We start from the raw sequence: 24887 nt of genomic DNA, 5'->3' as shown, positions 1-24887 counted from the left end.
CTAATAGTCAATACAATTATTAACTACATTCCCCTCATTTCCCGCCTTCGCCCCAGATTTCTGCGATTTTTTTGCTCTGGGCTTTGCCCACCTTCTTCCTCCCCACTAAAGATTGCAGTTTTTCGGAGACCATTGTCTCTCGATTTTGAGGCTCCAAAGCCATGTATGCCTCGACAAATGCACGAGGAGTTTGCCATCGTCGCTGGATTTCTAGCGCCTTTTCGCCGCTCACGCCACGAGTACACATGAGCATTTTAAGGAAGATATCACGGAGGGATAAGACGTCGGACTTCGATGTTAGCGCCGAGAAGGTAGAAAATGTGACGCCGTATGTGAGGGTAGGATCTTTGGCGCGAAGTTCATCAAGAAGAGCCAGGTAGGATTGTGTGGAGGACAGTCGTCGACTTGGAATGAATGAAACCTTTTTCGGGTCTGGAGTGTTCGGGGGTAGGCAAGAGCTCATATCTTCGTTTGAGGGGGCCTCTTGAGCACCATACATCTTTCTAAGAAGCAGGGTCATACGGGCCAGATATCGAATAGAGTCGTCAAGGTTTTTCGTCTTTTTCATGAAATACCCATTGACGACTTGGGTCGAAGCAATTGCAGAAGCGACCATCTCGTGGTACTTCGGCCCGCTCCCGCTCCCAGCATCTGGGTGAGTGACTGTGAATTCCTCGACGAGGTAGATGATATTTTTGATACCAGATCGGCGCAGACGGAACTTCTGCTCGTGAAATCGGCCATCTTTGATGGAGCCGATAAGATCATCTAGGCGTTTTCGTTCGATGATCCAGTCTAGCATCACTTCATCGCCCTCCTCACCATGACGCGACATGAACGCTGGATCGTTGCATTTGGCCACCCACATAACGTCGCCAAGTTCCAGGGCCCGCACTTGCGGAGTGATGCCTTGTTTCATGAGCTCGTTGGCGATGTAGTCGCGATCTGTGGAAGTGCGCACTTCTCGCGTATCGAGTACCAATTGAATCGTGAAGCTGCCTGGGGGTAGAATAACGGGCTCGGTAGGACCTTCGGTATTGGCAGCCAAGCCTAAGATGTGTTGTGGTGTCTCGGACTCGTCGTCATCGTCGTCATTCTGAGCTGTAGTCTGTTGCGAGGTGGATGCCTGATTACCTGCAAAGGGCATCATACTCTCAGAAGATCCAGGGAGAGTCTTCTGAATGCGTTTGGCAACCTCCCAGCCATCCTCGGAGAGAGCATATTTCCTAAGAGGGCGGCCATGTTCGTAGACCAGATCCTTCTGGATCAGCGTCTTCATGGAATTCCATGCGGTGTAGAATTTCGTTGGGTCCGTAGGAGCCGTGAAAGAGCTGTCACAGTACGGTTGAGCCACTTCTACTAGGCGGGACTTGGTCATTCCTGTGAAGCATTTTCTCCCATGGTAGCCAAGCCTAAGAGCAACGCATATGCACCGGATCGTAGAGCTGGAACATATGGCTTAGCTTTGCGGGGCTTCTTAGCAGGTTGGTCTGCAACACCGGTATCGGATGTTCTCTTGTTGCCTATTCCTTACAATTAGCTATGGTTCGGGTGTTGGCATACGGTCTGGTGAGATAGTAATACTGACCTTGACCAGGAGGCTCTGGCATAGGCAAACCATGTTCCCCACAATATGCCTTCAGTTTGTCCGTTAAACGATCGCATAGCTTAGGACCTAGTCCATTCAATTGCTGTGCTTGCGATGGGTGTTGGAATTCCAACGGGCATGCTTTCATTGACTCGTAGGCCTTTTTGTAACTAGAAGTCTGTTAGTTGAGTAATACTGGAAGGGAGTGGAACACGAACACAGTCACGCCTTTGCTGTTCCGCTCACGGGCTTGATCGAGCCACTCCTTGATCCAGCCTAGCAACAGAGGGTTTGCGCAATCCTCGCTCATGATGGTCAGCGGCCATCGGGCTAGCCGAGCTTGTTGGATGGTTGTTCAGCGATACTTGGACGCGCCGCGGATTTCCTCTTTGGGAACGCGATCCTAGCCAGTCATGTGATCATAGCAGCATACTCTAAGGAACAAGCGAAACATCGCAAACAGATCAAGGCAAGTGGATCTGATGGATAATTACAGCCTGGTTCTTTCATGGAATTCGAATGGAATGCCAAAATCAGGTTCAAGCTTTCAAAGTTCGAGAGTTATTTGGATCTGATTTGGCGGCACTGAAGATGACGTCGACACCCTGGCCATGCGGAGTACCAGGCAAGAAACCCTGTAAAAGACCTGCTATGAACCAATCCGTGGGAATATTCAAGGGGTGATCACTTATAGTTGACCTCCGTGGCTACTTTCATCAGTCCTGTTTGATACTTTTCCTTTCTACACCACTTCTCGCTCTTTTACGCCCAATATTGGCTACATACTAACTAGTACTCGGGCACTTTCAAACAGAGCCATCAGTATGGCGAATGCTGTGGACAAGTCCACAAACAATTCCTTGACTCCAGGGGGGGCCAACCGATAGCCATGTTCTTTCCCACGTTGAGCCAGACGAAAAGGGTGCGTCACAACTAGGCGGAGACAGCACAGAGATCATCGACCTCGGATGGACCAAACCTGTTGAACACATTGAAGAGCAATTGATCGCCGGCCTATCGAACGAGAACCTTTGGATGCTGATCCGACGGTTTGATAAGGTACGATTCAAAACCAAGAAGCGATGTATATGTTGACTGATACCCCATCCAAACTTGAAGCAAGTATACAATGTCAAAGCTGTTCCAGACGCTCCACTCCAAAACCTGGACTTGACCCGCGCGGATGACGATGAATTTACCCCAGATAAGCTTCGCGCCACGATCGAGCGATTCTATACATCGGTTGTTGTCACACTCGCGAGTTTTGTTAAGCATGTTGCGCGACTGCGTTCTTGGAAAGAACCTCGACGAACAGCTATATTCTGTCTCGTTTGTCCCCTATCCCAGGAAATGTTGGCCATTATGCTCACTAATTTTAGGTTTATTCCTTAGCATGGCTCCTGGACATCATTCTCCCTTCATTATTCGTCGCTTTGATCGCTTTGGTGATATATCCACCCTGCCGACCCGTTTTGTTCCCACCCGCACCGATCGCTCTAGTGGATAAAAGCACCGGCGGTATCCAAAAGCCCCAAGCGGGAGTGCTTGGGTCGGAAGATAGCATAACTGGTGCCCCTGAAAGGTTCAAGGGAGAGGCAGCCGAGCAGGAAGCTAGCAACCTTGTCGCAAGTGTTGCGAGTGTCGCTGTGGGAAGTGCAGCCGGAAAACATGACCAAGGAGTGCCTGAAGGTGCACCACTAGAGGGTACTGTTCCAGATGTTATGGATGTTGTCGCCAACACGGCCGATGCACAAAGAGCTGCTAGTGGAAGAGTTCCTTCTGAATCACACGACAAAACCCGACAGCCTATGAGAGAATCTGTCATGCAAGCAGCCAATATGGGCATGCAATTGATCAACGACGCCACCGACACTTTCGAGAAACTTTCCAAGTACATGCTTTTCACAAATCTTTGAATTTATAGAGTCTTCTTTCCACCTCTCCATCTAACCATGCTTTATAGTGCCTTGTCCGCTACCCCGCCATTCCCCCGATGGGTACCCCGTTTGCGGCTAGTATCTGTCCTACTTCCATCCTGCTTCGCGGCTAAATCAATCTCTGTCTATGCTGCTTCAAAGGGAATAGGGCTCTTCGCAGGGTTTGCCTTTTTTGGAGGGCCTATTATCATACGGGGTCTTTCTATCTTGAGCCGGAAATACCCAAATTGGCAGAAGCTTCTCCAGATACAAAAGTTGTTCCCACGCATTTACACATATCCGGGATATATCTGCTAATGATTTCAAAGCTCTCTTCTCAAGGGCGTTCCAACAAATGCTCAACTGACCTTAACACTATTACGAATCGGCGAGGCCAATGCTTCACCACTCCCCCCGCCGTCAACCTCTCAAGACAAGCCTTCCTCGCGCCCAATATCTCTTCATCACGAGGAGCTCGAACTCGGGGCTTCCAGAGAAGAAATCGAAGATGCTGCATCAGCCGAGCCCTCCAAGAAACCAGAGGATACTCCGGTTCATACTTCACAAACAAATACCATAGCCTCCAGTATTATCCGCTTCTTCAGAGGAACCACAGCGACAGGAGTGGAGGGGAAACGAGGTTTCGACCGTATTAGAGCTACGATCGGTTCACGTCATGCAAAAAACCGGGTTGGAGTTCTTCGGTCCAAAGGTAAACTCAGCTCACCAATCGGACCAGTCAAGTTCGATGCCAGATACAAAGGGAAACGCGGCACGGTGATCATCGATTCTACAAGTGAACCTCGGGTGCTCTACTTCACAACTGATCCACTTCAAGATGACGACCTTCAGTTAAAAAACCAGAAGAAAGCCTCTGTCTTGTTTCAGATTCCAGTCGCCGATATTCGAGAAATGAAGAAGCTCGGAGGGCTGGGATGGAAAGGAAAACTGGTGGTTGGCTGGGCGTTGGGAAGCAAAGAAGTTGTTGATGGCTTACAAATTGTGGGCAAAGACCCCAAGGAGTCATTCCAACTTACGGCCATGGGAACTCGGAATCAGTTATTCAATCGTCTGATTGCTATTGATGGACAGGTTTGGGCTTGCTGCTGAATGAACTGTCGAATTTGTGCTAAATCGATCCCAGGTTTGGAAGTAAATTTTACTGGGCTTCTATCACATTTAAATTAGTTCTTGGCACTCGAGCTACATTTCCACGTGTTCCATCAAATTTCATTCATTGTGGAGGGGTAACTTTTGTCCTACTTAATCACCGTATAAAACTTGAAGCCATTCAATAAACCACTCATTCGGCCTCCTCCTCGGCTTCAAGACAAGCATCCACCATCTGAGTGATCCCTTGTGAGCGTTGCTCCTCAGTAAGGCAACCAATAGCTACCAATTCTGTAAGGGCCTCGCCGACCCAGTTGTGACAATTCCAATCCTGGTGATGAGGATCATTTCGTACTGGTATTTGGACACAGGCCTTCTCGATCATACTTTTGGTGATCTCATCTGATGGATTGGAAACCGTAATAAGAGCTTCTATCTTCAATCCCGTGTCCGCTGGGGTACCAGATTGAGGTGAATATTCGAAAAAGGGATGCGCACCGGTGACGTGCAATATTTGGTCTTCGCCGTCTATATATCTCACGTGAAGCGCTGTGTGTCGGTAAATCGCCCAGTCGAGGGGGTCCCCGCGGAAGACTGCGATCGTGAGCGTTGCCGGCATGGTGCTGTTTTGATTTGGTTCAAGAAGCACTTCCAAGGTTTTAGTTTAGACTGGATGCGTTCAACTCCCCAGGGTGAATACGACCAGTTCTAGTCGGAAACCTTGGAAGTGAGAGACTTTGATTGTGTGAATTGTCCACGTAGAGAGCGTGGATGGTCACAAGTTCAAGGCCATCTTGGCTCCAGGGCCAGTCGTGATTGGACGCGCTAGCCTAATGCATATCCACTCATGTCGAAGCTGTCTATCGTGAAGTGGAGAGGAGCAAGACAGCACAGATAAAATACTGATTTGAGTATTAGTATTGACGGTCTTTACAACATGGATATCTCAAAATTCGTAAGAATAATCTCGCCGTGATGAATTGAATCTAACATTGGAATCTTTCCAAGATTCTTGCCGAATGTCCATGAGAGTAAGGTGATTCCATGCATCGCAAGGTTATGATTGTTTTTATGTATCACTCTAAATTTCAAGGTTGTCACGACGACGCCCGACGCCTTATTTGCTATTTACTGAGCTTTCAGCTAAAATGAGAATAAGAAAAAATCTGGATCTCCAGAAACAAGAGAATTGGTCGGAGGAAGAGAGAATGAAGGAGAAGCAAAAAATGGACGAATGGCGATTCGAACGCCAGACTTTTCGCATGCAAAGCGAACACTCTACCAACTGAGTTATACGCCCTTTGGACATTACATCATCGACTTTTGGGATATCCAAGGAAACTTTCTTCAAATCAATTTTGAGATGGAGGGACGGAGGGAGCGGGACACATCGAATAAAAGCTGCATGTAAATCATATCTCCATAGAATGTGGTAAAGAAGCGATCCAGCTTGTAGCTTCCAAGGTTAATGCCGTCCTACCTCAGGGAAATAGCACTATCCAGACACCCTCAATAGTCATTCTACTCCTACCAATAACTAAGTTTTTCATTTTCCATCCATCGGCAAGGGAATGAAGTGAACGATTAACCTTCTGACCAGTGGAGACTCTGAGATTCATATATGAGATCCGATTATCCCTCCAACATTAGAAGCACTCCTGAAATGACCAGATCTACGGCCTACTTGGAAGCAAAGTCGTGACGAACAGCCGAAGTATACAATACGACTGATATAAGATGTATGAAATTATGGCCAGATTTCTGAAATAATGATCTATCTGACATTCTCCATACCGGGGTCATGACTGCTCGTGTTGCTGCTTATAGTCACGCACGGCCTGTTCAAACGATTCATCGCGTTTGAATCCCAGAGAGATAGCCTGGGTATTGTCAAACTGTGTAGGCCAAGACTTCAAGATGGGGATCAATGCTGGATCCTCCTTTTCTTGAAGCAGAGAAAGCTTGTCCTTGCCGCCCACAGCTTCCAGTGCATCCATCATATCCTGGACGGTGGCACAAATACCAGGTACGTTGACCTGGCGGATATGCGGGGGTACAGACTCCGCAGGTAGACTAAGTGTATGAATGAGGTTGCTCACTAAAGTCTTCGGCGAGCAGAGCCATGACTTAAAGGCCCGATCTTCGATAGGAATAACGCACTCCTTGCCATCAAGAGGTTCGCGAATCATGCCCGAGAGGAAAGATGAAGCGGCGGCGGTAGGGGCGCCAGGGCGAACAGATATAGTAGGGAATCGCAGAGTAAATCCAGTAATGAACTTGCGGCGGGTATATTCGTTGACCAGGGTCTCACAGACAATCTTCTCGGCGCCGTAGGAGGATTCGGGGGTAGGAATGACGCTGTCAGTTACGATTTCTGGTAGGGGTTGACCGTAGACAGCCTGGCTGGAAGAGTAGATGACTCGCACCCCGGGCAAGTGTGCCGTAATTCCTCGAGAAGATTGCGAGTCGCATCGATGTTCACGCTCATGCCTAGATCGAAGTTCGCCTCGGACCCGGATGACATGATGCCGTGGAAGGCGTATACTGCATCGAGGGAGGCGGTGACAACCTCCTTGGCACCAGTGAGAAGATCTGACTTGATTGCAGTTGCATTTTCAGGATAGCGAACACCCTTGGGAATCGGAGGTTGATTGATGTCGGTTAGAGTAACGCGGTAGGTAGAGTCGTTGAGCAGTTCCTTGGCCAGCAGTTGGCCGATGAAACCGGCACCGCCGGTGATGAGAACGTGCATTATTTCCGAGTTCGATTAGGGGATTGAGTGAAAATTCAAAGCCCGGGGGAAATTCTTGTTGCTGCCGTTATTTGACTTTAAGAGGCCCCAGGATGTGGTTCTCCGCATTCGCATCAAGTCCGAGGCGATCCGCTGTTGGATCCTCCGCACCGGACTTTGCCCGGCCTGAAGAACATTCAGGGTGGATCTGCTGCACGAATTGACTCCAGCTGCTAACCTCGGGGGTTCCCAAGTCAATGGAATTCCCAGGCTTTGACTGGACCATATTGGCACAGGAACTCGGAAAGCAAGCCGACTTGGAGAGAAGTGCGACGTGATAGGTGATATGATCATCTTATGGGGCCCAGCGGGGATTGGCGTTAGGAACGAGAATCGATCCCAAGAACAGCAGCAGCACCCCCCCGTAGCAATGTAACACTGAAAGCCTCGGAATCGGCATACAATGCCTCGAGACCGGCTGTTGTCGGTGGTGCACAGTCCCTGCAAAGGGCGGATCACAAGCCAAAAGAATCCACTCGGGCTGTCCCGACTTTCTTTCCTCCGCTTCCCCCGCCATCACCAGTTTCCCGGAGCATCACCGACTTTGACTCTTGCTGCGCTGCAATGGATGCCTCTCCTCCACTGAAGCGGTCGTCAACGGACGCCGGTTTGGATTCTCCAAAGGGCTCGAATCGCTCAGATTCCCGTGCACCAGCACCAAGGATATCGAAAGCCCGCGCCTGTGAGTTGCATCCTTCCCCACATTAGCCATCCACATCTCCCTGACAAGTCCTAGGCGCGGAATGCAAGCGCCATAAAATCCGTTGCGAATTCAGGGCTGGCGAAACCAATTGTACGAAATGTGTTCGCAGCGGGATCAAGTGCGTGGTGAACGACTTCTCCCAGAAGTTCGTCGATGATGATGGAGTGTATGTGCGCCGTCGGGCCCCCCCGCCTCCTACTTTCAGGTCATAATTGCACCAGAAAGCTATCTTGAATGGCTATTAACTCGATTGATTATCCAGATGGAAGTCACAAGCGACCACGACACTGCAGCAATTGCAGACTGCCGTTGGGCAATTGTTGCGACAGGCGGGATTGCCCGATCTCTCAACATATACGACCGGTGATGCCCGTAATGGTCTTAGCCCAGCTGCCTCGCACCATAGTCACCGGCCATCGATTGATGCCTCACATACGGCACAAACACATACAAGTCATCATGAGGGACCAGGGGTAGTGATGGACGTCACTCGGGAACACTCCCAAGAGCCCGACCTTCAAGATCCGGAACTCGTTCCGGCACCCATGCGCAGCTTATACGAGGTCACCAAGTTGCGCAATCTACGGAATAATCATATAGAGGCACCTAAAACGACGCTTTTAGAGGAAGATTTTATCTCGAGGGGCTTGATCTCACTCCATGAGGCGGAGGAACTTTTCGCATACTTCAGTCGCACCATGAACCAACTCCTTTGGGGTGGTATCATTCTGGTCCACCGTGATTTGACGTCGGTTCGACGCGCATCAACGCTTCTCTCCGCCGCTGTTCTGACGGTTGCAGCGCTTCATATTCCTAACCGGACTGACACATTGAATTTATGCTATCGCGAATATGTATCTTTGGTATCAAGCATGGCCTTGACCCGAGCTCACACGCTTGACGATATTCGAGGTCTCTGTGTTGGAGCATTTTGGTTGTCGGAGTTGAGCTGGAAGCTATCCGGGCACGCAGTGCGCATTGCGACCGAAATGGGCTTGCATCAGAGCTACCAGCGCTTGATTCGTGGGAATACTGATCAATACGAGCGAGCCCAGTTGTGGTATCTACTATATGTTTGCGACCACCATTTTAGTATCGCCTATGGCCGACCGCCTGTCATACACGAAGATGTGGCCATTCGAAACTACGAGACCTTCCTTGAGTTGCCGATGGTTGCCCCGGGGATATTCGTCTCCTAGCCCAAGTGGCTTTGTTCATGATCTTGACCGAAGCCTATCGGACGTTCGGTAGTGACACGGAGCAAGCCGTGACGGAGGAAGATTTTGGGCAGTTGAGGGTATATAACGTTGCGGTTGATCAATGGAGATTGCTTTGGCAGCCTCGGTCAGGTGTGTGCTACTTGAAATGCCTTTCCCCTTCTTTTATTCTATTCAAGCTTCTAGTTTGATTGTCCACGCAACCAATACTAAACTTTTGCAGGCGACAGTTCGTACGTTCGAACGTATCCATCCAAGGGTGTGGTACTGCACTACCACTTTGCCAAATTCCAACTCAACTCACTATCTTTGCGTGCCCTCTCCCCCTCTAATACCCCGGTCTTCTCCATGGATCGCAAGGAATCTGCCAACATTGCCATATCATCCGCGATGGCCTGTCTGAATATGGTCCTCGAGGAACCCGATATCCGCGACGCGATCGTGGGGGTTCCCATTTTCACGCACACTATGGTGACATTCTCTGCGGTTTTCCTACTCAAGGTCGCTATTAACTGGAATTCGGCATACCTAAGTATCAATGCTCGACAGGTGCGGCGCTTGGTCGAGCGGGTGATTGAGCTGATGAATTGCGTCTCGGCGGGCGAGCGACACTTGACACGGCACATCGCACGAGGATTGGGTAAGATGCTTGAGCGTTTCGACTCATGGGAGTCGGGTTGGCAAATTGGAACGAATAATGGGGTGGTGGATGGACAAGATGTACCAGGGGGTGCCAATGCGATGGCGCAAGGATTTCCACCACCGGACCTGATCTACGACATGGTCGGCACTTATGGGTTCGGGCTCGACGAGAACCTGTTAGACCCGAGCATGGCCAACTTTGAATTCTTGGCACAGTAAGCATGGATTGGAATGTACATAGCTGCTTCTCTCACTCAGAAGTAAGAAAATCGAGGGGGGGGGACACGGGTCTCCCCCATCTTCCCCCGTCCGCGCATCCCCCCCCCAGCTCCAGCTCCACCGGACCGTGTAAGCTATCGCATGTCGTCACCCTCCCAGGGTTGCGCCGCCCCCTCCCTTTCCCTTTCCATTTTCCATTTCCCCCCCCCCAAGGGTTCATTTCCTCCATGCGCTCTCCCATTTAAGATCGGAGGCCCTCGGCTATTCTCTTCCTTTCCCTCCCCCTCTGTACTTCCCTCCTTCCTTTCCCCCTCAAACCTCCCCCAACCACCTCCCCCCCCATATCTTCCATCCCCATCATCCCCGATTCCGTCATGTCCACCCGCAAGAGAAAGAATGACCCGGAGGAGGAGCTTCAGGCTCTCCCCAGTGACGATAGCGAAGAAGAGGAAGAGTAAGCCTTACCATCTCTGCGCCCTTGCGCCTTGCTTCAATTCCACTGGCGCATCACTTTGCGCCCATTTCTATAGAGTTTCAGCCAGATTCGGCTTATGCCTGGTCATTTCGCATCAATCGCGATGGTCCATCATTTCGAATCTACCTTCCTCCCTAGCCAACCGACTACCGCAAGATCCGCGGCTGACATGATGCGCGCATTTATTTAGATATGAGGACTCTGAGCCCAATCTCAGTGATGAGGGCGAAGAGGTAGATGAAGAGGTCGAGTCCGAGTCCGACGAAGATGAAGATGAGGAAGCTGAAGCTGAAGCCGAGGCTGAAGGTTCGTTTGCTCCTAGTTTCAATCCCAAAAATCATCTCCATTCCTACCTTCAGCTCTACCTGAATTGCCCTCTCAAGTCCCATTTGCTCATTTATTCGCGCAGGTCCCCCAGCAGCCAAGAAGCAGAAAACCGCCCCCGCCGCTGACAAAACCGAAGTCACCGAGAACGGCGCCAACGGTGACAAGGATGGCGAGGGGGAGGACGAAGATGAAGATGAAGATGAAGAAGAAGCAGAGGCTGTCAACGATGAAGATGAGGAAGTTGAGGCTGCTGCTGATACGGCGAAGACCAGCGGTCCTGCTGAGGCCGCGGCAAAGGCCAAGGGTGGAGAGGTCCCCAAGGAGTCGGATCTCGCTGAGGTTGACGATGCCGAGTAAATAAGTAGCTACCATAGCTATATTTACCTTGGAATTCAAATCTAAAATTAGTCGCCTCTCCAGGCGAATTGCTGTATCGTCGCACTTGGGAATCATCTTCATTCGTATAAGTTAAACATGGACTGGATCTCCAAAGATTGGCTATAAATAGAATTTCCCATCATGTATTCAGCTGGTCTAACCAAGTGGCTAGCTTGATTCGTAGTCGGTATCCTTTGTCGATTGTACCGAATAGTTGGACTTAGGGCTTGTTTCTGTGGCGGGTATGTCAATCCACACTGCCGAATGCATGTCTAGCGTACTACTAGTAGTACTACTCAGTAACTAATGACTAGTTTAATAGTTTTTTGACTACTAGTACCTGGGCATCTTCCCTGAACCTTCAGTCTGTCTACGTCGGTGAAACCTGGGCTAAATACCTAGTACATTCATGGACTCGGGGTGGTTGCAAAGACTGTATGACCTGCCCAGGTGCCTCTGCCTACATTAAAGCTATACTTACTACTGGTACTACTGGTACTGTTGCTACTTGCCCGCCGTGTGACGGTTTGGAACCTTGGAACGGTCGAGAAAATAAAATATATATACTATATACCTTCTAACCTGCATAGTAACAATAGACCAACAGTAGCTTTCATGAGAAAAAAACAAGGCTCATCAATGAGGTCATTATCGCCTTCCAGCGCCTTTTTAACTGAACACCCACAATTCACCAAACCGACCTTTAAGTATCACTGCCGCTGCTTCGGAAAGTGGCACAAAGCTGGCAATACTGATGGGTGAGATCTAGAACCGGCTGAGGTAGGTTGGTAGCCTGCACAATGCTGCGGACCTTGACGGCTCCCTCATCCTCAATGAGTTTGCGTACCAAGTAGAGAAGATCCGGTGAGAACTATAATTCGATGTTAGCTGGATGGTCCTGTAAGTTTATCCATAAAGAGCAATTCATACCTCAGAATACCAGCGATATTGCCAGGCGATCAGGCGAATCAGCGCACCCAGCATGCCTCTAGTGTCATTTCTCTGTTCGTAAAGCTTGAGGAGACCTCGTGTAGCCTTGGGCGAGAAGCGGGTCCCAAGACAAGCTTGATAAGCCTCAATACCCTCATCGAAGTGGTGTAGGCGTTCGGCAAGCTCGCCTAAAATTTCCCATTCGGTCGCTGACTTCTTGTATTCCGTCGCCTGTTGGCGAGATTGGGCCATCTCAGTGCGCCAGATTGTATAGACTCGCAGGTCCTCGTAGAGTACCATGAAAAGATTATCCAGCCATCGCTCGCACAGACGTTTGTTGTGGAACTGAGTGTAGGCACCGTGGGAAGGATCGGGCTACCAAGATCATTAGTACATTATGCAATTTGGGCTTTCAAACGGGAACTCACATCATCATTTCCTGACTTGACAACTTCCGAGGCCACGGTTTGTTCTGGGCGTTCAATGGAGCTTCCAGTGGCCGCCTCGTCCGTATTCCCGTTCGGCGCATTCTCAGCAGGACCTGACACAGAGCCGGAATCATTTTCATCGTCCTCAGCCTCATCATCCTCTACAGCCTGCCCATTTGTTTCGGCATCCAGAGACTGGGCCGGCTTAGGGACATGTGTACGCTCGACGCGGTATTCCTCCTCCATGACAAAAACCTCGCTCCGGACTCTCAGCAGCTGATCCCAGCCAATTGCTGCAGCAATCTTAGTGAGCAGGTTGTAAGCCTTGAGGAATGTTCCCTGGTAGTTGGCTGCATGCAGCTTGCGGAGAGTAGGGTGGATATAGTCGTGGGGATCGCCCTGCTTGGGCTGGCCCTCATCGATCTCTTCAAGAATGCTTTCAGAAAGGATTGGAAGCATAATGCGAGACGGCTGAGGCATGCGCGGCGTATCCTTGTCCTGATACGTGAACATAGGACAGGAGTTTAGAGTCAGAAGGGCTAAGTCCCATTGCTCCATGCCAACATATACCTCTGCCAGTCGGGCCCAGGTACTGAACTCACTGGGCGCCGCGGTGACTGCCCGCTTGGCGCATTCCAAGGCCATTTGACCCTCACCCTTCTCTTGACAGAAAGAGGCCTGGCAATCAAGGAGGGCATAGTCCATGGGAACATCTTGGAGGGCATCATACATCAATCGTACTGCCTGCACTTCCTCATCCGCCATCAATTGAACACGAGCCAGTAGAGATGATACCTCCACATCCCGTGTGCGCAGCTTCTCAAAGAGGTTGATTCCTGATGTGTAGCGTCCGGTGGTGTAGATATACTTGAGAATACCGGATGTCAGGTGGTTGGTTACGGTGTTAGGAACCTGTGTTTCCGGGTCGGAGCTGAGTTGACGGCCTGTAGGATGGTTAGAAATCATACGGGATTTCCAGGAAATAATTGCATACCCAGGAAGAATAGCTTTTCGGCAGCATCCAAGAACTTATGTTCCATTTCTGTGTTCGTGACTGGGTTGAACCGCCTGACACCAACAATCTTCTTGATGGCGTCTCCACCTCCATTATCAGCATATTGATAAGCCCTCAAGACGGAGCAGAGGAAGGTTTCCAGCCAGAGAGCCTCCGTAGCTACTCGTTTGTCCCCACGCTCGTCGATACAATAACTTTCCAAGCTTCCGGGAATCTTAACCTCAACGCGCATGTCTAGGTGAGAGAATGCATTGTAGCAGCTGTACCAACGTCAGCGGGAGTAACTTCGGTACGCATGATGAATATGAGGAATGCTGACCAGTAAATTCCCGAGACAACCTTGTGTGTCTTATCCAGCGGGGAGAAGGTGAGGGTGTTGACGTAGGCAGCAAGACTCGCGGATGAGGAGGCATCAATTCCGGTCACATGGTGATACACACCGGTCTACAAAGAAAGAGGATCATATCTTGTTAGTAATTATACCACACATTAAACGCAGGGGGGGATTGTAAGGAAGTACCTGGCGGGTGGAATTGGCCTTTGGTTGCTTCACCAAGTACACCAAGTCTGGGGGTCCCAGTTCCCTAAGGCTCTGCAATGAGTCTGAGCGCGCATCGACGGCAACATAAATATCGTCCTCCTCATGGATCCTAGTTAAAAAGCATACGGTCAGTAACAATTCCTAAAGATAGCGCAATTGTAGACCCCGCGTAGAGCGGACAATGGCCAAGCGCATGCATCACCGGGGAACACGTAGACCGGGGGCGTTTCAGGAGTTCAACATACTCTGGAACAGCGGGCGCGACCATGGCGCCTGCACATGCGTCGCAGGATTAGAAAACAAGGGTATTTAACGAAAAGTCAAGAGTCAAATAGAAAGAGAGACAGGTGCTTTAAGGATGGAGGGGGGATTTGAGGAATGGCAGGAGATCCGTCCGAAGGAGCTTCAGGCCATCAGGCAACAAGGCGGAGACCGCCCTTGCCTGATTGGGTTCCGCGCGTGTGCACTTGCGCGCACCCGCGATTGACATTGACATTACCAGGGGTCACTCTCCTTTCTATTGTCGTTCGAATATTCAGGCCTCGGCGATGCGGCCGCCTTTCTTCGATCCCCTCATTCATCCGTGACAGAGTCTCCCGGGGATCCTGACCCTGATTCTGAACCTGAATCATGGCGAGCTGGCTAGCTCTGAATGTTGAACCAGACGATGCAGTTGAAGAAGAGGTCGATGACACCAAGGAACTTCAGATCGAGGAAGCTCTGAAATTGTACCACAATGCCCTTAAACTTCACTCTCAAGGTCCGGAGTTCTACACGCAGGCGGCCGAGGCATATGATGCACTCCTCAATTCGGAGATCTTCAGATACCCCGAATCCATTTCCGACTTCAAGCGAGCAGCTCTTCCAGACGCGCAGGCTGCCGAACCGATCGACGAACCCCCCCACAGATGGCATTGTGGAATATAACGTGAGCGACTCGACATCCAGCCTCTTTCAAACCCTTTACCTGTCCCGCAAGAACTACGGCAAGTTCCTACTCGACGTCCTTCACGAAGCGCTCCGCGAGACCCCCAAGAACGAAGAAGCAGAACAGGAAATATCTCGAAAGACGATCAAAGCATCCAAAAAGGCACTTGCGTCCTTTGCAGAAGCTCTCGAGCGGGACGACACTGATCTCAATCTATGGAGGCAAAGCGCACGACTCGGCAGTGCCCTACAAAGTTACAGGTTGAACCGATTTTGTTTGGAAAGTGTGCTGGCGGATGATGATAACCGACTGGATGTGCGACCTGAACAACTTGGCTTGGAGGAGATCTTCTCGGAGGAGCGACTACGGAACACTCTCAAGTCCCTGTTTGACGGATTGTCTGCCTCTCAAGTTCCAGTCAAGAAACCGAACAAAGCCCTCGCCAAATATCTTCAACGACACGAAGATCTTTATTCTTATCTACCAAACTTACCGGATGACCTTCACTCTCTTGACCCGTCAAGAGGTCCCCTTGCTTTTTCAACATCTTCCTTGGAGGTCACTCCGCCTGAAGCGACGTGGGAATCAATTGGCACATCAATACTGGAAGCCTTCGATAACGAGGATACTCCTTCGATTCCTAGCCGTTTAATTCGAGTCATTCTGCCGGCTAGAGACGCAACACCTGACAACGATGAGGAAATGGATGGTGCTGAGAGTGCCCCTGAGAATGACGATATCGAAGTCAAGCCCGAAAGCGGTGATGTTAACATGCTTGAAAATGGCGAGCACAGCACAAAGCTCGAGAATTTTAAGCCGGATACCACCAAAGCCACAGCAGAGCTAGGCGAGGAGCAGTCATCTATCGACCAAAGCGCAGAGAAACAGCTTATGGAATCCCTCGAAGGCGAATCCACTCAGCCGCCGGAACCACAAGATGAGGCCGAAGATGAGAAAAATCCCGAAGGGATCGATCCAAAATCCCCGTCTGAGTCCCGAAAGAGATCGTCTGCCTCCGCAGCCAACGATGATCAGCTAGAAGGAGGCAGAATGAAAAGTCGACGAACTCGGGCTCGAGAATCGAATGCGGATGGTTTAGTGCAACCAGACGAAATCGCCTTTGATCAAGAAAAGTACTACGAAGATCGGCTAGAGATCTTTGTTAATGCTGACGAGTGGATGTTCAACACTCTGAATTCATTGTTCTCCAAGTTTGGCATGGAGTCGTTAGGTGCAATCGAGAGTATCAAGGCCAAGGTAGTAGTTTCGAATGACTCTGATGACGTACCGGATGAATCGGAGGCTCGATTGCTGAAAGATCTACGCGATATCATCAAGACCTGGAACGATGAAAAATCTCGCCTCCTGCAGCAGAAAGATGAAATTTCTCCTCTTAAGGATATTCGTGGTACCAACCGATCTGGCCTGTCTGTTTTCCTTGAGCATTCACGGAAGGCTACCAGAAAACCTGTCCTCCAAGAAATCCCTGCCGGAGAAAAGGTTTACAATTTTTGTGGCAAAACGAACGAATCTTTATTGCATCAACACGATGCCTTATGCGAGTGGTTGAAATGTCTACTCATGCCAGAATTTGGAGAGCAACTTTCAGAATGGTCCGTGATGAAGTCGGCGTACGAATCTTTCCAATGGCCCGCGAAATTGAAAGAGGCTGTCGCGGAAGCCTTAATACGAGAAGACGAGTTCTTGTACTCGAGGATGAGCGATATTGTTGCAAGACTCGAACGCCGCATCTTTGATTCTAGTGTGGAAACTCCTTTCGAGTATGAGTTAAGTGATTACTCTGAACTTGTAATGATCCAGTCAATATATGAGCTCCACCTTGACATATTTTCCTCCGTCGATGGAATGAGGGGCGGGATTGACCAAGAAAAAAAGCTTACTCAAAGCGACCGTCTTGGTAGATGGGGAATTCTCTCACGTTCGTGCCTGGAGTATTTCATCCAGAAGTGTCCATCCGAAGAATGCCGACAAAATATCTGTCTTCGTCATCTGTGGACGTCAGTGTTCCATCTCAATCTCGCTGGCGAGGCTCAACGTGAACACATTTTGCTCTGCCTTCAAGATTTGAAGCACATACTTCAGTCTCTCAATGAACCCAGCATCAACCTTGTGAACAACTCTGCTATGTCTGAATTATCCACCGAGACGATAGATCAAGAGGTATTGAAACTGAAGTGCATGGATTTCTTTGCCAAGGTGTTCAACCCTGATGACGAGGACCCAGTATCGCTCATTGAAGCGATTGAGCCCATCCTGGAGCCTTCCTCAATCGAGTACCCCGATGGTTTTCTCGAATTGAACGACCTTAACAACCCATCTTCCCATGCTAGTGAAATGGCCTCTTTCCTTGACCGTGGGGATGCTACTTTGCGATTGTTCCTATGGCGCAGACTCCAGGAAGCGTATCAGTCCATCGAATATCCGCCAAAAGTTGTTTCTTGTTACCTGCGCAGCATCGAGACAATCATGACTGAACTCGAAGACGTTAAGCACGCCGAGGAAACAAGCAGTCATCGCCAAGTTACTTTGCTGGGTTGGCTCAAGTCGCTTGATGGAATAATCACCAAGGCTGTACTTCTCATATCGCAGCACACTGAGAAAGCCTACGAATGTATCGATATGGATCACTTGCAAGCATCCATGTCTGCAGTAGCTCGGCTGATCAGAATTCTCCATGGCTTCGTTCTCTATGAAGATTCCATGCGGGTGGGCCAAATTTCCGGGCGGGATCTTAAATCGACACTCGCTAAATCGCTGGAAAATTTCAAAGAGAGAATGCGAGAATTATATGTTCGCTGCTGGGTTCTGCTGTATACCATGTTTTTGGAAGCGATTGCTCAGAACAAGGATATTTTCCCGGATTCAGCGGAAGATCGTATTCATGTCCTTCGAAGCGTGCACAATGCTCTCGGGGTTCGCTCATTGTGCAGATACTCGCAGAAACGTTTCTTGAAGCTCCTGAAATCCGAATTGCTCGCGCTTGAGACCAAGGGCGAGTATGAATTTGATATCTGTCAAGTTCTTTTTGACCTCCACGGAATCAGGTTCTCCCCTGCTGACGGCGCGGCGGACCATGGGTGCCAACCTGAGAAGTTAGACCGATCAACAGCCATCATGATGATCGATTTCGTGATGAAACAAGCACAGAAAATGAATATGAAAGATCTCTCAAAGTCTGAGCTCAAGACTACAGTCGAAAAAATGCAACAAGCGATCGGACCCGCGAAGCCCTCGTCTCAGTCACCCCAGATGACTTTCAACCGCCGCCTTTTCAATAATTACATGAAGGCGCCTATCAATCCCTCAAATCTCCTTCGAGCTGTCCAAGGAGTAGCGGAACTAGCCCTGGTACCGGTACCTGGCGAGAATGCTCAAATAGCCACCAAAGGCTGGTACTTTCTCCTCGGTCATGCCGCCCTCACCAAATTTCGCTCCCAAAAACGCCTCAGTCCCGGCTCAACTGCAGAGTTGGACGACGCAATCAATTTCTTCAGACAGGACCTAGATCACGGATCAGGAATGTGGGAGACCTGGTATCGACTGGCGCAAGCATATGACACCCAGTTGGAGGAGGACATTACGTGGTCGGCAGACAAAATCAACAACAATCGCAGTGATTTAGCAGCCACTCAGCGATATGCTATTCACTGTTATTGCATGGCTGTGTCTGTGGCGATCAGAACCGCCGAACCAACAATGGAGACGCGCATGTTGCTCTCTGAGTTGTACACGGATTTTGGTATCCGTATGTATGCATCTTCGAGAGAACCTTTGTCCATGGGTGCTTTCGGATTATCAGAATTTTCGCGACACTTCAGTAGTGAGGAAAGCCAGCAGATGTACAAAGCTCAACCTTTTAAGGAAATGTCGCTTTACTCTGTCTGGAACTTCGCTAGTAATCTGCTCAGGCGAGCAGTAAATGACAAGCCTCAGCGCTGGTTGTGAGTGTTGCTTTATCTCTCAATCAAGAGTGCCGTGGCGAGTTTGCTAACAGACGTATAGGGCCAATTACTTCCTCGGGAAATGCCTCTGGAAAATGTTTAGCTGTGATGATTCCATGCGGACGACTCGAAGGAAGGTCGAAATGCAGGATGTGATAGACGCGCTGCTTGATTCTATCGCAGCCCTACCGCAGCGAAGGGACTCAAGGGCAGACCCTATATTCGAACCCCATTTTAAACTCTTGTCCGTGGTCCACAAGCTCGTCGTCCGGGGGCGTATGACTGTGAGTGCTCTGTTTCATTTATTGAGGTTAACCCTGACTGACACCAAACCAGCCTGCCGAGGCGAGTAAAACCCTCGCTGTCTCACCTTGGGCTCGTAAAGTCGATGCTCCCGAAAATATTGAAGGCTGGAGATCGTATATGCTCGAAGTCATCAAACGGTTCAAGAGTGCCGACAAATCGAATTGGCATCATCGGATGAGTGCAAAGGTATGTTCAATCCATCCACAAAGTATTTTCACGGGTATGAATTCTGACTCTATTAGGCTGCCCATGTGATTTACGATGACGAGAAGAATGCCACAGCGGCGGTCGCAGCCAAACACGAGATGTCGCAAATATTCACCAAGACGCTTACTATTCAGGTTTGGCGGCCGGAATTCGAACGCCCAGGACGACATTTCGTATACACAACGCGCTATGTTTATTTCTTCGTCAGTCTTTTGGATCAACTTGATGATCGCGCGAGTCTGGATCAGCTCCTGCGTCGGGTCAGAAAGAAGCAAGGCGATTTCATCAACCACACGAAATTGTGGGAAGACGTTTGTTTGACTTACGCGAAGATGATCCGCAGGGCCGCAGGTATCGATGAAGGCCACGAGGAGGGTGTATTCCGGCCAATTGGTTGGGAGGAGTTCTCATCGAAGACTGCTCGGCTTGAAGGCCTTAGCAAGCTCTCTGACGAAACCACGCCAGTCCTTGAACTAATGCGAGACTCCTTGGAGCTTAAAAAGCTCAACAATAACCTGATGAAGGTCACCATGTTTGAGGATCTCATTGCGGACCTGTATGCTCGCATCTATGAACTCAATATGCCTCAGCTTATCGAGCAAGTCAACGAAGAAAATAAGGAGAAGATGAAGGTCGATCATCTTCTCATGGCAGGCGAAGGAACAACGGAAACCTCAACCCCCGCAACTCCTGTTCCGGCTTCTGATACCCCTGCTCCTCGTGGTCGCACCAAGGGTATTGCTCGTCGCGACATCCAGAAACGAGCGGACATGATTGTCAACCTCAAACTTGGTCCGCGCACAGCTACAAGCAAGTTCGCTGCTACCACGGACGCCGAACAAGCACCAGAAACACCGCGCGGGCCTAGCTTGGCTAACATCCCTGGCTATATATCCACACCCCAGGACTCTAGCAAGCAAGTACCTGCAGACGATAGCACGAATGCCCAGAAGGAAAATGTCGACGGCGCTCGTGATAGTGGAAATGAAAGTAATGCGGATGAAACGGACGACACAAAAGCGAACAAACTTTCGAATACCTTGACTGGTCTAAGAAAGAATGAGTCGGGTGACGTTGAAACTGAGAACGAGTACGATGTCGGCAGTGGCAATGAAGGGGCCGATGAAGGTGTCGAGGAGGGCGAAGGCGAATGCGAGGACGAGGGCGAGGGCGAAGGCGAAGAAGACGAAGATGAAGGAGACGGAGGAGATGAAGGAGATGAAGGAGATGAGGGAGATGAGGATGTGGGTGAAGGTGAAGGTGAAGGGGATATCGGAACAACCGAGGTTGAAACTGGCGGGGAAGAAGCGCAGGAGGTCGATGACACGATCGACGAGGACATGCAGGATGGAGACGACGAAGATCAGACTGTCGACGAAAGCAAAATGGCGGACGGTGAGAAGGATGAGTCTGCCAGGGCCACCGATAATGAGCGCGAAGGATCGGCCACAACGATCAAGAACGAGGAAGCCGAGAAAGACACCGGCATGGATACCACCCCTGCATAAAGATCCATATGATTGATTCTCGGCAACTCGTCTTCCTATTTCATTTTTTTTGCGGGATACCGGTTGCATTCTAGGTTTTTCAGCTCGAAGGAGTGGGCGTTGGGTCGGAGCAGTGCCCGTTATTATGTTTTTCACCATTGATACCAGGACGTTTAGGGTCTATCATTTTATCTATCCATTACAAGACGCCAATCCTTCTTCAGCGTAGGAGCAATCGGATTTTTGAAACTAGAACCAAAGGAGGCCAGAGACTCAGACACAAAGGGAAAAACGAAAAATAATTATTTGCAAAATAAAAAATGATACTGGGGAATAACCCTCGAAAGCAATCCACAAAACGCCCCAGCCAAGATTATCCTTGCCCACAGGTGGTATCCAATCGCTAACTTGCCAAAGATGAGCCTTAAAACGCGAAGCCTGAAACATTTGCTCAAACCATAACGATCGTGACAGAATAGATAGGGGTGAGTCGAACTAAATGTCGCTCTCTGGGGCTAAATCCCATTTTCTCGTCGATATTTTTCGCGGCTTTTTACCTGGCGAGGTAGGCGAAGAAGGTGTAAACATGCTATCGGTGAGATGTAGTTGGTTCATGCGCTGAAGTGCGTTCTCGATATCACTCTCTCGACTCAAAAGATTCGAGGGCTTGTTGGGCGACGTGTGCTTTGCTCGGGGCTTTCGGGAGGGTGACTGAGAATTCATTTCTCGCTCGAGGGTGGCAAGACGCCGGCGAAGCTGTTCATTCTCATTCTCTAGTTCTTCCACCCTTTCATTCGATGATTGCTCGGGATCTTCGTAAACTGAATAATCTGTGAGCTTGATGTTTTGATATATCACACAGACGATTGACTTACTGCTGAATCCACGAGAAACGAGTTCGATCTTCTTGTCCACGTGCTCATCATGGTGACCAAGCTAGGGATAATTAGACACTTTCCGAATGAGATTTCGGAATATGCTTACCTGTTCATCCCAGGCCTTCTGCCAGCGTCGACGCTCCTCCTCCATCATGTCATCCATCTCGGCCCAGCACTCCTCCCGAACTTCTTGCTCAATCATGACGCATCTTTCTTCGGCAGCCTTCAGTCGGAATTCTACCTCAGACCGTGCAATTTCTTCTTCGGCAAGTCGAATAGCAATGCTGTGACAATCGTTGTTGAGTCGGTTAATTTCAGCTGCGGCACGCTCTAGTTCCTCGGCGAGGCATAGTTAGGCGAAGCACGTCCACTGGTAGATCGATGGTGACTGGAAGTAGTAGAGACAATTGATCCGGTTAAAGAGGGAACGCGAGGAACTGTCACCTCACGAGCCAATGCAGAATAACGCAATATTTGAGATGTAGCATTGAAATCACCCCAAGGGTCAGCAGTGACAACCATGATTGCCTTCTGAGGATGGTGGCCCCGAGACATTTGGTTGGAAGAAGGGAAGGAATTCGAGAAGAGAAGCTCTGTGAGCTTACACTGACGGAATGGTACAAGAGCGGTCTATGAATTGTATTAGCAGCAGATCAGGAGTGGAAACCACAGGATTTCCTACCTTTGCACCATCCTGGACACTGCTTTGCATCTGTAGGCATTGACCCAGATACATCAAGCTCTCATTGATTTTTCCAGCCTCGGCCAGGGTAGCGCCGGCTGTTTTGGCATTTCTGGCACGTTCAGATCCTGGGAATTTTAGTATGAGCTGAAAGGTAAACACACAATTTTATAACTTACCGGCCAAATCCACGACGGTCAAAGTATTGCCCACCCAGTTTGTCTCGCCATGACGCTTATGCACCTGTTTCTTGACCTCTAGGCAGAAGAAACCGTGGCTTCTAGAGCTGACACTGTTTGATCCAGTACCTGTTACCTTTCGCTCCGTGAGCCCAACGTCTAGAATTGCCAATGCTTCTTCATAGGTACTGCAGGCAATCTTGCGAAGTCCAGCAACCACTTTTCGATCTGGTGATCCCTCAGTTGGCTTAAAAAGTAAATGACGTCGGCGGTCCTTTTGAGGGTTAGCGCCGCGAGACATTGTGTTCCCTTGCCCAGGGACGATCGATGGCGACAAAAGATCGAATATTCTGTCATTGTAAACCTCATACATCGACACCAAGACGACATAATCGGAGTTTGAGTTTAAATCGATGGTGAGGTGGCTAACGTCGGGGAGCCGCGGAGACACAACAGGCCGTTCACGAGGCTGCCGACGGGGAAATGCTAGAGCGGGTGTGGGTTCCTTGAAGACATAAAGTCGTGATTTAGCTAAACGTTCCTCGTACATGTTGGGGCGGGTGTAAGGGAGAGGATGTAAGGATCCATAGGGTTTCCTTCCAAAGGGCTCAGATGATGGTGGATTAAGGCCGAATCGATCTTTGCGAATGGGACTGGATTGTAGATTTGAGTTGGGCTTTTGAAGGCCTTCTCCAGGTGGAAATGGGGGATGTCTCGGGGTCCCGTATCCAGGCGATTCATCAAGGGTGTATAGGGTATTGGGGCTCCGTACCGTAAGTGGGGTGTGCGCTCGGGATGGGCTCATGGGAGTTTGGGCTCTAGAACTTCGGCCACGATCGGAATTGGGGTCTCCATAGACGGCTTCTAGGAAGGTATGGGCGGAGAATAATTGCGCTTCAGAGGCATCCGCTGCGGCCAGTGATGCAAGCATCATGGGACTGATGCTGCCGTCCTCGGTTTTCACGGTGGGTTCCAGCGACCGAAAGATAACATCCAGGGCCATTTGGGTGATGCCGCGTTCGAATTTGGATCCTAGAATGGTGTGACTCTGGATTGCTCATTCAGATTAGTTTCATTCGCCTTGTGTTTACACAGCGATTGCCTGACCTTTCCACTTCCTGTTACTCCTAATGTTGCGACCAGTCCATCTCGACCTTCCTTTAGAACTCCTCTCACCAGGGACTCCATTCCGGTGTCATGAAAAATGTCGAGCTGTGAGGAGGTTTCTTCGAAGACTTTGGTAAAACCAAACTTCTCGACGGCGCGCTTTCGTGAGTCGGTAGGAGGTTCGAGGGTGATATGGGTAGGAACTGGTGCGACAATGTCGGTCTCATTCTGCGATGCCTCCGGTGGCTCGACGGCAAGGAAACGGTCGGATTCATCGACTTTCTGGGCGAGAGGAGGGCGCAAGCGGAGGTAGACTTGAAACAGCGACGCCTGGGGCTGTTTGGAAGGCATGGTGACGACGATGAGGTCGGAGTCTGGATGTGTCCAGAGTGGAAAAGTGGAGGCTCGTCACTGTTGGAAAGTTGCGCAAGTCGAGCAAGTCGAGCGAGTCGAGAACGCGCGCCTTCCCTTGTCTACAGATCTCCCTCGTGCCTTCCCTGTTGGGATGCATTTGTTGTTGACCCGGCAACCATGTCCCAAAGAGGAAAGGTCTGTGCCAAACTTCAAATCTCGCGATCTATAGGTCCCGTGACCTTCCCTGGCAGACTTCACACCTTCTTCAAGTTTCTTGACCGTTAGGAGAACATAATCTTACCGCATCTCTTGTAACGAGCAAGGCTTATTTGGCTTTTCCGGGGACGTGGCAATGAGTTCGTGTTGTGTCGGGCGCACCCACGTGCATACTATGAACAACATTCCCCACCACTGACTCTTTTGAGGGTCCCCGTATTGATAAGCCAGTGAAATATAGCACATCATCCTTTTTCTAGTATTTGAGCCACCAAAGATGCCTACTGATACCACCAAACAT

General features: G+C 49.9%; 9 protein-coding genes across 9 annotated transcripts; 3 read left to right on the top strand and 6 right to left on the bottom strand.

The window, feature by feature from the left end:
- Positions 1-34: 34 nt before the first annotated feature.
- Positions 35-1898, bottom strand: N7509_009120 (crossover junction endonuclease MUS81; the record flags this gene model as incomplete). The annotated part of the gene is given in 4 exon segments (XM_056633757.1): positions 35-1412; positions 1424-1523; positions 1589-1758; positions 1807-1898. 4 exon segments carry the CDS (start codon positions 1896-1898, stop codon positions 35-37), a joined length of 1740 nt encoding a protein of 579 aa, XP_056484377.1.
- Positions 1899-2412: 514 nt separating this feature from the next.
- N7509_009119 (DUF3292 domain-containing protein) lies at positions 2413-4614 on the top strand (the record flags this gene model as incomplete). The annotated part of the gene is made up of 6 exons (XM_056633756.1): positions 2413-2432; positions 2476-2647; positions 2708-2917; positions 2968-3479; positions 3552-3779; positions 3834-4614. 6 exons carry the CDS (start codon positions 2413-2415, stop codon positions 4612-4614), a joined length of 1923 nt encoding a protein of 640 aa, XP_056484376.1.
- A 193-nt stretch (positions 4615-4807) lies between these two features.
- N7509_009118 (uncharacterized protein) lies at positions 4808-5233 on the bottom strand (the record flags this gene model as incomplete). The annotated part of the gene is made up of 1 exon (XM_056633755.1): positions 4808-5233. The coding sequence occupies one exon, from the start codon at positions 5231-5233 to the stop codon at positions 4808-4810; it is 426 nt and encodes a 141-aa protein (XP_056484375.1).
- A 1180-nt stretch (positions 5234-6413) lies between these two features.
- Positions 6414-7366, bottom strand: N7509_009117 (uncharacterized protein; the record flags this gene model as incomplete). The annotated part of the gene is made up of 2 exons (XM_056633754.1): positions 6414-7104; positions 7128-7366. The coding sequence occupies 2 exons, from the start codon at positions 7364-7366 to the stop codon at positions 6414-6416; spliced, it is 930 nt and encodes a 309-aa protein (XP_056484374.1).
- Positions 7367-7433: 67 nt separating this feature from the next.
- N7509_009116 (uncharacterized protein) lies at positions 7434-7631 on the bottom strand (the record flags this gene model as incomplete). The annotated part of the gene is made up of 1 exon (XM_056633753.1): positions 7434-7631. The coding sequence occupies one exon, from the start codon at positions 7629-7631 to the stop codon at positions 7434-7436; it is 198 nt and encodes a 65-aa protein (XP_056484373.1).
- Positions 7632-7969: 338 nt separating this feature from the next.
- On the top strand, positions 7970-11345 carry N7509_009115 (Zn(II)2Cys6 transcription factor; the record flags this gene model as incomplete). Its single annotated transcript, XM_056633752.1, has 9 exons — positions 7970-8087; positions 8142-8274; positions 8371-9270; positions 9360-9457; positions 9549-10182; positions 10226-10315; positions 10440-10640; positions 10852-10967; positions 11071-11345. 9 exons carry the CDS (start codon positions 7970-7972, stop codon positions 11343-11345), a joined length of 2565 nt encoding a protein of 854 aa, XP_056484372.1.
- Positions 11346-12069: 724 nt separating this feature from the next.
- On the bottom strand, positions 12070-14548 carry N7509_009114 (ChAPs family protein; the record flags this gene model as incomplete). The annotated part of the gene is made up of 7 exons (XM_056633751.1): positions 12070-12237; positions 12297-12671; positions 12725-13668; positions 13719-13999; positions 14059-14183; positions 14260-14389; positions 14526-14548. 7 exons carry the CDS (start codon positions 14546-14548, stop codon positions 12070-12072), a joined length of 2046 nt encoding a protein of 681 aa, XP_056484371.1.
- Positions 14549-14910: 362 nt separating this feature from the next.
- On the top strand, positions 14911-21191 carry hir3 (putative transcriptional corepressor of histone genes (Hir3); the record flags this gene model as incomplete). Its single annotated transcript, XM_056633750.1, is given in 5 exon segments — positions 14911-15047; positions 15061-19170; positions 19232-19454; positions 19507-19662; positions 19719-21191. 5 exon segments carry the CDS (start codon positions 14911-14913, stop codon positions 21189-21191), a joined length of 6099 nt encoding a protein of 2032 aa, XP_056484370.1.
- Positions 21192-21665: 474 nt separating this feature from the next.
- Positions 21666-24367, bottom strand: N7509_009112 (uncharacterized protein; the record flags this gene model as incomplete). The annotated part of the gene is made up of 7 exons (XM_056633749.1): positions 21666-21991; positions 22046-22106; positions 22155-22378; positions 22414-22678; positions 22731-22858; positions 22910-23957; positions 24017-24367. The coding sequence occupies 7 exons, from the start codon at positions 24365-24367 to the stop codon at positions 21666-21668; spliced, it is 2403 nt and encodes an 800-aa protein (XP_056484369.1).
- Positions 24368-24887: the final 520 nt, after the last annotated feature.

The sequence above is a fragment of the Penicillium cosmopolitanum genome (assembly GCF_028827165.1).
Source record: "Penicillium cosmopolitanum strain IBT 29677 chromosome Unknown utg000009l:1.0-9042332.0:1.0-9050551.0, whole genome shotgun sequence".
NCBI lineage: Eukaryota > Fungi > Ascomycota > Eurotiomycetes > Eurotiales > Aspergillaceae > Penicillium > Penicillium cosmopolitanum.
This window is presented reverse-complemented; position numbering and strand designations above follow the sequence as displayed.